Here is a 12,576-nt window from a genome sequence, read left to right on the forward strand (position 1 = left end):
ATAACGAATGCGTCAGAGGGTTCTGACGTCCTGCAATGCAATCGCGAATGCACGCCGTGTCTCCGTGCAGCAGGTGCTTCGTCGACGGTTGTAGCACGCACGGTACCAAACTTCGAGAAATGGATCGTGTTAACATCAAACTACTTGCAATTCCACTTACTCGTTAATTGTCTTTCCGATTGATCCAGACAGAAATCACGGTAGTGTGAGTAGTACACGCGATATATTGTGTTGTTCGAACGAAGAATACTAACCCCTTCTTCGTTTATGGTTCCACTTCAACTACACGTTACAGATCAATTTATGATTACCAGACTGCGCATGTTTATGCAGGTTCATATTTTTATCGATATGATCGAAAAATTGAAACTTAACTAAAGTGTTGTTTCACCTATTGAATATTCTATCGCGTGCTTTATTTTCGATGTTGTATATATATTTTTTTATAAAACACAAACAGCTTCAAATTTCTTATGAATGCAGAGAATCCTATTATGGCAATATACAGGGTGGGTGGTAACTGGTGGTACAAGCGGAAAGGGGGTGATTCTACGCAAAAAAAGAAGTCGAAAATATAAAACAAAAATCTTTTTTTTTTAATGTTTTCATCGAGACAACAATCTACAGTGAGATCCGTTATAACGAGACGCGATAAAGTGAAAGAAAATTCAAAGTCGATTTTCTCGAAAACAAAGCCTCAAATGAACAATTTTTATTCTATATTTTCGATTTCTTTTTTCGCGTAGAATCACCTCCCTTCCACTTGTACCACCAGTTACCAACCACCCTGTATAAATTTTATCCACTTGCAACCAGCCGATTATTACTTGGTGAGACTATCTTTCTATTTAAAATCTTGAACGAATTTGTCGATTGTCCAGACAGTTTCTTAACTTCATCGACTTCTGCACACCATTTTCTATTCTATCCTTCGTTCTTCTCCTCCTATTGCTCGTATACGTGAGTCAGGCAACGTTTTATGCAATAATATCAACTTTTTCTTCAGTTCAACCAGCAATCCAAGAAAGAAGGTTTATGCAGGCTTAGCTAACCCGAGCGATGCATTAGCGTAGAGCTGCAGTACAACGTATTTATACACGTATTTGTCTTACTACTGTCTCACAGCGATTGTATCACCCCGACGCTTGTTTTCCTCTTACTATATATCACCTTTCTTGTGAAAGGGATCTTTCTCGTTTAATTAATAAATTAAATTTAATTAAAAATCCGCAGTCTAACGATCGCTAATTTTTAATGTAAAGAATTGTAATTAATGCCGGGGTACAAACGAAACTTTGTTAGAAACATTACGTCTAATTATAAATACGACCATAATTCATACTACGATTCATAATTCATACTGTGATGTGATAGTGCGAGACACGGCAAGCGGTTAAACAAAAAGAAGACTTTGGTATCATAGCGATATAATTACTCTTACACCAATGTCTAATATAAAACGAAGGAAATGTCTTCTAGAATAATAAAATTCTCGTTTCTCCCTCTGACCTTGTGTTTCAAAATCTTCAAACTCCAAATTCTCTTTCTCTTCATTTTGGATATTGTACGTATCGATATAATCTCCATGAAGAAGACTGATTGCAAATTGCCTAGTAGATATACGAAAACAAAAATATATTGTTTTTAACACGAATAGCGTGCATTTTTGCACCTTTAAATTTTGTATAAATCAAATAAAACACAATAAATTTTCAATCCAAAGAATCGAGATGAAAGCTGCAGCTCGAACGAAGCTTCGTTATAAATACAAATTGCCTGAGTTGGATTGCAAGCATAATTCATACTATGACTGTGATACGATACTATGAGGCAAGGCAAGGGATTATGTAGAAAACCTTGATAACATATTGCAATTTATCCTACATCGTTGTCTAACACAAAACGAAAGGAGATATCTCCTGAGAGAATAAAATTCTCGTTTCACTCGTTTCCCAAACTCCAAATCCTCTTGTGCTTTAATTTGAATATTTTATATACTCGAATGAATAAAACTAACTTCCAGTGTAAATAAGCAGTTGAAAATAAAGCTGCAGTTCAAACGACACTTTGTTACAAATACAAACTGCCTTTAAGTTAAGTTGAAGCCATAATCCGTACCGCAAGTCCTAACATCGTAAGGGACTTGTACTTCAACCCGACTCGTATCCGCTTAAATGAAAAACCGTAATGCCACGGCGCTATAATTTAACCTACGTCAATCTCTACCATAAAAGAGCTATCTCCCAAAAGAATAAAATCCTCCTTTGATCTCCGCTCCAAAATTTCCAAACTCCAAATCCTCTTACTCCCTTAAATCATCATCAGCCTACAGCCAAACTGTGACAAATGCCAGAGCAAAGACAATGGACGTCGAGAAGAAGATCGATAGTACAGAGGAGTAAAGAACAAAGAAACGAGAAAGGAAGGATGAAAAGACGATATTATAGAGAGAATTAGAAGAAAAAGGTGGCGAAAAAGAAGGAAGAAGAAAGGACTAGAGAATCAGCGCGACTGCGGACCGCTGTAAAGTGGAACGGCGCGAGGTTGCTCGTTAGGTTCACGGAGGTCAGACTGTAGGTGATCTGGCCGGAGGGTACGAACCCGGGGCATGTAGACCGGAAGTAACGTCACACCCGCGTGGCTCTGAATGCGCATACCGGATGTGTGGCATCGGCTCCCCATCAGAACCATCAACATCACATTCACAATTCCTGCACATCGCCGCCTCGTCGCACATCACATCACATCGCGTATATACTCGCGCGTCTCCGTGCACGCACGCACGCACGCACGCACTCACTCACTCACTCACTTACTCACGCACGCACGCATGCACGCACGCACGCACGCACGTACCATTGCACGCAGCAAGGTTTTTCCCGGTTTCGAAAGGGCACACACGCAGACCATACTCCGATTTTTCGACAAATTTCTCTCGTTCGCGGTCGACCGTGACGCGTTGTGCAACCAAACGAGAAGCTCGTTCGAGTATCGTGCGCTGAAGTTTCCAGAGGTTTTCGTTCTGCGGAATAATCGTTTCGAGTTGTCGCGTTTTGCTTCTGTTCTTTAGGCGTGCAGGATATTTTAGAGCGGATTTCTTTTTCGGAACTGCTGAGAGCAATGCTCTTGGTCTCGAAGAGTAAGACGAACAAAGTATCGAGGTTTTGAGTTTCAGAAGTGACTGGCATAACGTACGTGTTAGTACAATTTTTGGAGAACGAGAGCGCGTAAATAAGACAGATTTTCCTATGGGGTTGTTGGATCGACTTGGAGCTGAGGAGTAGATAGACGCAGAGAGTAGATAAAGATTGGAAATTTTGAAATTATCGAAGGATAGCGAGGTCATAGAGAGTGGAACAGGATATACATTTTAGCTGGAGAACGCGGAATGTTAAAAGATGGTAAGACGAATGTTAAAGAATGTCGTAGTTAAAAGGAATGATATGTATCGAGGAATATTACGTCGATTAAAACCTCGATTGATCATACTTATTAGAATAGCAACCGGGAAAAAACGCAAATGCCACAAACCGTTGCAAAAACGCTGGGGCTTGATTAATCAGCATCTGCTTCTGACTCTCGATTCTCAATAAATGCATTTTCCGAGGATATCTTAATCAGGATCAATAAATGTATCCAGTCTTGATCAACATTTATGCTATACCGAGCTGATTAACGTCTTAACGATACATTCAAGGCGTCTCTAATACCTTCTTAATGAGATTAGATTCAAGAACTTCGATCTCATCCAACACACTGAAACATTCTATCTTTCAATATCGATCCACGAGATTCTCGACGAGAAAAAAAGAAAAAAAGAAAAAGGGACATTCTGTGACATAGAAGATAAATGTCTCTATTAGCAAAAAAAAAAAAAAAAAAATTCTTTGAGATACGAGATAAAAGAAGAAAAAAATAGATCATATACATTTGCAGGCTATAGTTCACGTCGGTATAGAAAAAGTAATCGAACAAACACGTACACAGAGATCGGATGAAAACGTCAAAGCTCGCGAATAGGATCACGAGTATCGCGGCAATGATCCTGTAATTAGAAGTCGTTGAGAAACCTGTACGCCATGGAACGTGCATAAGGAGGAAGGAAAAAGAGGCGAAGTAAGAAAGAAAGAAAGAAAGAAAGACGAAAGAACGTTTTCCACGAGGTTGGAATACGAGTATACGTGGTATTAAGAGAAGAAGAAGAAGAAGAAGAAGAAGAAGAAGGAAAAAGGCGGCACTCACCTTTGGTTATGTTGAGGCGGACTCGTTCCTTCTCCCAGGAGGCGAAAGAGGCCTCCAGGGCCTCGGTCATCTTCTTGTTGGTCCCAGGTGTTAACGGCGGCACTTGTGCCGGTATATCTGCAACGTGAGGATACGCTCAAATTAAGCGGCTGCGTGTACCACAATACACTTGATATGGTAATAATATACTTAATAATATACTTAATATACTCAACTGGATAATATACCTAACTGGAAATTTGTGCGAGGGCTAACGAAAAGAAAACATAGTATTTTTTGAATTTAGACTTTCCAAATTTCTATGGTGGAGAAGTCGACATTTATCGAATACGGGGCTGTTTACGTTTGAAAATATCACAACCTGGAATATCCTGCACGTTGGGGTTCCCAGTGATTCAGCAATCTCACACAACTAAAATTCCTCGTTCGAATCTAAATTCCCTCTGCGCTACAGTACATAATAAACAAACTCTACAAAACCAGAATTACCCCACAATTACAGACGCAATTTTAAAATCTCCCACATTAATTGTGCCGGTGATTATGAAAGTGTGCTAAATCAAGAATCTAAAACAGATGAGTTTATCGCTTATCTCGCTTTGCTTCTACTTACGTTACGATAATCTGACATCATCTTTGCGAAGTAAATAGTAGAAATCGAAGCGTTGCATCGAGTTGATTGTTGCGTCGTTCAATAGAATTCGCTTTGTCCGTCAAACGCGAAACGTTAAATATCTTTCTGAATCACCGGCGAAACTATGACCAACGATCCCAATTTCTCCGACACCTATACAGCTCCGAGACCTACCCTAAACCATCTCCTTCCTAATGAAATACCTTGCCATTCTCAAAGCTCTCTCAACCTCCGTACACATTATACGTATACATATACCTTCCAACCGAGCACAAACATTGTCTATGAAAATTATCGGTAGGTGGTAAACTGCGTGTTTGTTGGAAAAGGGGAGACAGGTAGAGAGGCAGACAGACTCGGAACAGTCGGGATCGGTGGATGTGTGAGAAGCCAGGTTAATGGTACTTCTCACAAAGCGGCGTGCACGCGGTCGCGCGCGCGTCAGCGTGCAGAAGAGAGAGCCGGAGGAGCGTGTAGACGGAGGAGCGTCAGGTGTCGCGGCGGCGGCGGCGGCAGGAGCAGCGAAAGCGAACAGAGGCGAGGGGGGCATGCACACTACATCCTAGATAGCATCGTCGTAAAGAGGGGTGCAACTGGCGGGCAGGTGCAGGTGCATCGTCGTTGTAGGTACGCTTGCTCTATGCCGTGCACAACGCGGCGTACGCCTTATGGCGCGATCGCTCAATGCTCTCCTCTCCGCGATTCTTTGTCTACCATCTATACGATATACAATATATATGAGTAGACTTTGAAAGTTCTTCGGGGTTTAAGATTAAACGTCCGTTTCCTTAAACTATCTGTAGCGTACATCGAGTTCCTCCTGATGGTTTCGTTGAAAGTTTGACGGTACGTTATTTTCACATATGCATCACCTATGTGGCATTTAATTTTTTTTTAGGGAACCTAGCTCTATCGAGATGGAAATATTCGTTTTTGAAGTTGAAAATTTTGTATGATTGTCGAGTCGCTGCAAAAATGACTTTTTAATTAATTGCGGAGAAGCCGTTACTACGAAATTGATAGAAAAAGTAATACGTAAAATGGCTAGAAGAATCTTTTTCTTTCTTTTTTTTTTTTTTTTTTTTCTTTAAGGAAATTTAGCCTTCGTCTCGTCGTTTTTGGATAAAAGTACGTGCGTACTGTGAAGTATGCGATATCGGTCGTTTCTGCGCTCAAAGTGCCGTATATTATAACGCGAAGTTGCGCCGCTCTGCCCATTTCTGAATTGTTTGTTAGTGCGCGCGCGTAGAAAGTACAGACAGCCAAGAAATTCCTTCCTACACGGAGAATCTCGGACATGCGCGAAGAATATGATTTTCGAGTCTCGGCGTGCTTTGATCTCGAAGAATATTATCGCGCCACAAATACCTTAAGATGTTCTTTGATTTCGTTTCATACGTTATTCCAGTTTGTCAGGCGATACTGTTTTCTGTCTGGCATTTACGTACGAGCACGCATTTGAAATTCCTGAGGGGATGGTCAAGGATTGAATTTTGTTTCGTTATCTGATGTTCCTTGTCTTTTCATTACGGGCTACCTTATCGTAGGTTAGATTGGAGTTTTGGGGTGAATTTGTGAACGATCCGAGGCTAGAAATTAGCCTAGAACGTTTCGATGGCCAGGCAATACTTAATTGCACTGCAGATTATGCTTCTACGAAATGTCTTTAACTGTTAGAATTTCATTCGAGAAAAAATCCATCGTTTTGGAAAGTCTATATCAGAAGGAAGCTGAAGACCTGCGGCCATACATGACCAGACCACTGGCTTTATTTTCACACCAGCCACCGTTCTATCTTATCAAACCTGCTTCGTTACGTTTCTTCCGTTTTCGATAAACGCAAATTATCCGTCAGGCTCGAACTTTATTCTCTTCGTTTCTACGAAACGAAGCTTTAAAACGAAACCTGTTCTCAAAACAGTAAATCGAACGATTTATGATTTATCAAGATTTACGAAGAAGGAAGAAAGAAAGGAGGAGGAGGAGGGAGAAGAAGAAGAAGAAGAAGGAAAAGACGAAAAAGAAAAGGAACAAGGAGACGAAGAAACAGGAGAACGCGTTCTAGACGAAAGAAACTTAGGATGGCGCGGTGCGATAAAAATCGTGTTTCCTTGGGGAACGCGGGGATATCTGCACAGCTGGATTTGCATGGCTATAAGCTCTTCCAACGGCGTACCGCCGAAAGTCCATTAAGTATGTATGGCGTGCACGCACGGTAAGTCTCCCGTAACCCATAAGCACCTTTGTCTCAACGCGCACAGGCACACGCGGCCGCGTGCGTGTGCGTACAGCCACTCACGAACACGTGCGAGCCAACAAATTTGCATGCCGGCGCGCTGGTTACAAACGTACAAAGTATCGACGCTGTTCGTGGTCGTTTCGAGCCAGCTATTCGCTAGAGAGCTCTCCCGATCGTCCGACGTATCCTTAAATGGCTTTGGCGAATTTGACACGCGATAGAAATAATAAATCACGAATATCGTTAATCCTTCCCCGTAAAACGGGCTTATATTGTAGAATCGATGTATAATTTGTAAAAGAAGGGAACGTTTTTTTCAAAATTTATTCATTCTCCGATACGTAAAATTTGAGAAGATATTTAAGAGATGTACGAACGTGAAGCTAAGAAGTTAAGAAATCGAAATGTTTTACAAGATGACAAACGGATCGATCTATTTGCGTAAAATGCTAGACTTAGAGTTCACGATAAAGTCAGAGTCATGAATTACTCACGATTCTGTTACCTATCAATTTCTGACCGTCATTCGTATCACGTGTACAGCGATACGCTATTTACGATCGTACGTTCCGATATGAAAATTAAGAAATTTCCAGAAAACGTGGTCGATCAGCTCGACTTCCAAGCGATACGACTATTAGCCTCGAAAGCTCGGACCAAACTGAAAAATTACAACGAATTACGATCTCCTTCTTTAAGAAGCAAATAAAATGTTGGCTGTAAAGAATTTTCAAAATCTTCTTCTACAGATAATCCTAAACGAATTCGTTGAAAAATCGGCACAGCCTTGTCGCGAAACACCATATCCAACAGAGGGAGCGATGGCACGGGTGCAAAGTGTATCAGCCACGATACGGAATTATTCATCGTGACGAGGGAACGTACGCGTCGTGGAACGTGTAATCGTCAGGAGGAGAAGGATTGTCCGGTTGTAAGGATCGAGAGAACGGAGAACGCCGGCACGGCTGCCGGAGAAGTCGAATTGAAAACCCACGTGCCACGGCGCAACGCTTGCCCCGTGGTTGGAATATCAATCGGACCACATTTGCAGGAACGACGCCTGTGGCTGGCTCGTTGCGAATGCCGTGTATGATCGAGCACGACGAGCTCTGCCAGTAAATGCCCGATGCCCCCTCGGATTCCGTGGATCGCGATGGAGTCGATCCTGAGGCCTCGCAGATTTATCTCCTGTCAGTACCAAGCGAATCGAAGACCTCCGTGATCGAAGAATTTTAGGTCGAATTCGTACCTTCTACAAATTTCTCCATCGAATATTTGCTTCACGCGAATCGCGTATTCGTCGTGAGAATGTTTAAACAGCGAGGTCGCCTTTCTAAAAATTTGCCTCAGTTTGGTGTGTTCCGAAAGCCGAATTTACGCTGTTGCGATTTGCTTTCATACGCCGATGACACGAAGCAGTGGTGAATTTCGGTTAACGTTTGCTTCAGTTTGAGGGATTACACATTTTCTGGATCTGTGTGCAGCTTTTAGGAAGAAAGATTCGAAATTTGGCTTTTACTTGGATGGGAAATATGGAATAGGGGGATTTCTTTTTATGAGAAAATTGGAGGTTCGTTGTGTCCAGCGGTTTTTATTTGTAGAGGATCGTTTAGTCTGTGTAGAGGATGGTTGGTTTGTTCGAATAACGAGATAACTCGCTGTGGAAAACCGTCAAGTATATTTAAAATGATAAATAAATTAATACAGACAATAATCGCTCGTACTAACAGATTCGCCAAAGACAATGTAAATCGCTAATTAGATCGCTGATAACACATTGATAACTAATAGATACTGAACTCCTTACGATCGCGTCCGTTTATTTATACTGGTCGGGGGAGAGCCGGAAAATTCAAATTCGTCTACGTTTGATGGATGCACATAACGGCGACATTGTTTTGCCTGGAGTTCATTTATTATTACATTATGTGTATTCTAACGATATTGCTACTCCGAGGCAAAACAACAACATGATTTGAACATACATATGTACCGCTACATATTTATTGAAATTCATTTGAAATTTCACTTTTTTTATGGAATCCACTCGCTACATGTAAGTGGAAATAAAGATGAAGTTAGTAGACGAATTCGTAAATATACAGGGTGGTTGGTGACTGGTGGTACAAGCGGAAAGGGGGTGATTCTACGCGAAAAAAGAAGTCGAAAATCTTTTTTTTTTTTAACGTTTCCATCGAGACAACAATCTACAGTGAGATCCGTTATAACGAGACGCGATAAAGTGAAAGAAAATTCAAAGTCGATTTTCTCGAAAACAAAGCCTCGAACGAAAAATTTTTATTCTATATTTCCGACTTCTTTTTTCGCGTAGAATCACCCCCTTTTGCTTGTACCACCAGTTACCAACCACTCTGTATATCTGCTCTTTGCAGCAAAAACGTATCGTTGGGCTATGTCCACAATACCGTGACACAGACCACTCAATTGCAAGATACTTAATTTTGACACTGGTGACTGACGCTAACTTGACAACGCTGACACTATATATTCTACGCGATAAATACCACTGTCGATACGTACCACGTAAAACACATAGTAATCGTGTCGATCACCTACAATTACACGAAAGTATCTAACCTACCTTAATTGAAGATTAATCAACTTACATAAAACATCTATACAATCTCCCACGAACGAGAAGTAAATTCTCTCAAGAATTTAGAGACCTGAAATACTTACAAGATACTCGACCAAATGAAATTCTTTTATTTTATCGTTATTAAATGTAGCTTGAATAGAGCCATTAAATACAGCTTCTTTTAATTCATTTTCGATAATTCTAGTCGAAGGAGGCTGCGTTTGGTATCTGCCACTTTCTCGTACGAAACCTTTCGAACCTATACAAGTAGCACCCCGTACGCAGGAGAGCCGCGGGCCGTAATTACGTTACAAGTGGAACATGTGGACATTACGTTTCCTTTCGTGCGACTAATCGTATCTGATGTAATGGCTGTTAGCTGGTGAGCTGGTGATCGAAACAGGCCTATAGATCGAGGATGCATCTGCCTATCTGTGGCGATCGCGATTATCGATCGCTGTTGGGACACTCTTACGTCCTCAAACGAAAGCCTATTGAGATGTGCTGCCTTGGACAGACCGATTAATCTTCGAATAATTGCTTTGCCATCGAAGCATCGACTCTCGTGGTAGGGCTTTTTTTTTTTTTAAATGAAATCGAGGATTTATTATCGCGGTTGTTTTAGACGTACGAACGCTTAAGGGGAATACTAGCTGGTTCGTTGCTGGATAAAAAAAAATTAAATCGAGTACGCGAATGAATTGAAGTTAAGTACGTGGTATAACACGCTACTTACGTGGTAACTTTGTCTAGACGGAGCTCTGTCTACCTCCGCATTCCTCGCGTTAACTTCTTGCACCATTAGGAACCATAGAGCCTCTGGAGAATACTTTTATAGCTGTCTAATTGCTTTTACTTTCCAGCCAATGTTCGCGACTAAGTGCTGTCCAATGACAGTCCAGATATTTACAATTATGCCGTGTGTGATCTCAAAATGTGAATAGGATAAACTTATTTGCGCGATATAGGATTTTTATTGCATATATGTACACATTACGTTGACCTGTGATTTATATTGTACATAGTAATCGTAAGATTTTTATTACTTTCTCGTATATATTATTTTATACTTCGCCGCTATATTACCAAGCGTTATATTCGAGGAATATTACCAATTCAAACAGCTACGGCTAAAAAATAATTGGCGAATTTAAGGATGGAAATGGTGCAGGTGCAAGAATGGTTATTTCGTTTCTATGTGCTTTTTTTCTCTTGTTGCGGAACAAAATTCGATATCCAGACCGATATCGAAGCCAAGTTATCCGCGATGGGCATTGCTTAATCGAATGGAAATGCAAATGGCTAATGACCCGCGACCCGGCTGACACTTGACCCGGCTCGTTCAACATAAATTTGCATAGCTCGCGTTATTTGCGGCCACAGCTCAACCCCGGGCCTAACCGATATCGTACAGTCGACAGAAAAATAATTCTTTCGATACGATAAGCTTAATTGACTTGAAGCGACACACTTCTATTCGAAAGAGTCCCTTGGACGACTTGGATTTTTGGTCCCGCTGGTTTCAGACGTTAAAACGAATTTATTGCCCCTTTCAGTTTCCCTTCAGAATTTTCTACGATGGAATTAAGAGCGATTAAAGGCTGCCCGTGTAGAATGTAGGAATTAGGTTTTCAAATATGCATGAACGTGTTGTCTTGTTTTCAGTTTTGGGAACATTTAAAAGAGAAATACTCCGTTTCTAGTTTGTTGTATCATAATTTTAATACAATTTTTAATCGTCGCATTGACAACCGTTCGGTGTCGTAAAAATTTTTAATTCAATCACTCACGTTTCACCCATTTTTCTACTAAAAAAAAAAGGCTCGGCTTATAGTTTGTCGTATGGCAATATAAATTTTAGTGATCGTTTCAATTTATGGGTAACACTAAAACTTTTGAAACAGACCGGACTATTCGCAACTCAAGAGCAGAATAAATTCCAGTGAACAACGAAAGAGAGTAGCACAGAATTTTTCACCGACGAAAGGTTCCTTCTGAAACGTTCACCATTCGTTAATTATCAGCGATGGAAAGTTCACTCTCGATCTGCTCCGGTTCCGTGCGCTCTTTCACTTCGAAGACAAATTTAATAATCGCCCTCGGTCACTTGGTATTCTCTGGTGATCTGCATTTTTCCCTGGTAACCGTGTACAAAGCCGAAGAATCTTTTGTCACGGCGAAACGTACTGCTTTTAATTGCAAAGCGACTGTACTTCGTCATCGTGGTCGGCTCGATCGTTCGGATTTTATCGACGGAAACATTTTTAGAGGATCGTTTCAAATTCTTAGAAGATAAATACCTTACAGAACATTATTCCATATTTTTTGAACAGTTTAACGACTGGTCCCGGTAATTCGTATCTTATGCAAAGTGATCACATTACGATGTGTAAACACGAGACAGAGTATTTTAAGTAATTCCTCATTTGAATAATGTTAAATGAATAATGTAGAAATAACAATCAGGCCCTATTTAAAAGAACGTCGTTTGAAACAACCTTCTTTGTCTAGCTTATAATTTAGCAATGACGCAATGTAAATGTACAGAAGTTTCCAACAAACTTTGCCAAATATGTACGTACCTACGCCAAATTTATCATTACACGTATATTAATTTCATTTATTTCTTTGCTTATTTTTAATTATTGCAAAGATAACAGCCTTTGGTACAGTTAAAGATCGATATAAATGAACAGATAATTAAGAATTTGCAAGAGAAGCGGAGTAGATGGGCGAACGAATCAACTACCAGAGGTATAGTTAGTCCTGTACAGAGATTTAAGGTTAAAAAGCTGGAGAAATTCCGAGCAGCCTACGTAGCTTTTTACAGTTTTACGGGCAGACGTAATGTCAGCTATGAGT

General features: G+C 40.6%; 1 protein-coding gene across 5 annotated transcripts in view; it reads right to left on the reverse strand.

The window, feature by feature from the left end:
• Positions 1–12,576, reverse strand: part of pnt (ETS transcription factor pointed) — a 145,291-nt gene that overhangs the window by 37,464 nt on the left and 95,251 nt on the right. For all 5 annotated transcript variants that reach the window (XM_033332764.2, XM_033332769.2, XM_033332766.2 and 2 more), the window contains one exon: positions 4,243–4,359. In XM_033332764.2, the coding sequence (XP_033188655.2) occupies positions 4,243–4,359 (117 nt within the window). The remainder of the gene's footprint in view (positions 1–4,242; positions 4,360–12,576) is intronic.

This window comes from Bombus vancouverensis, chromosome 5, assembly GCF_051014615.1.
Source record: "Bombus vancouverensis nearcticus chromosome 5, iyBomVanc1_principal, whole genome shotgun sequence".
Lineage (NCBI taxonomy): Eukaryota > Metazoa > Arthropoda > Insecta > Hymenoptera > Apidae > Bombus > Bombus vancouverensis.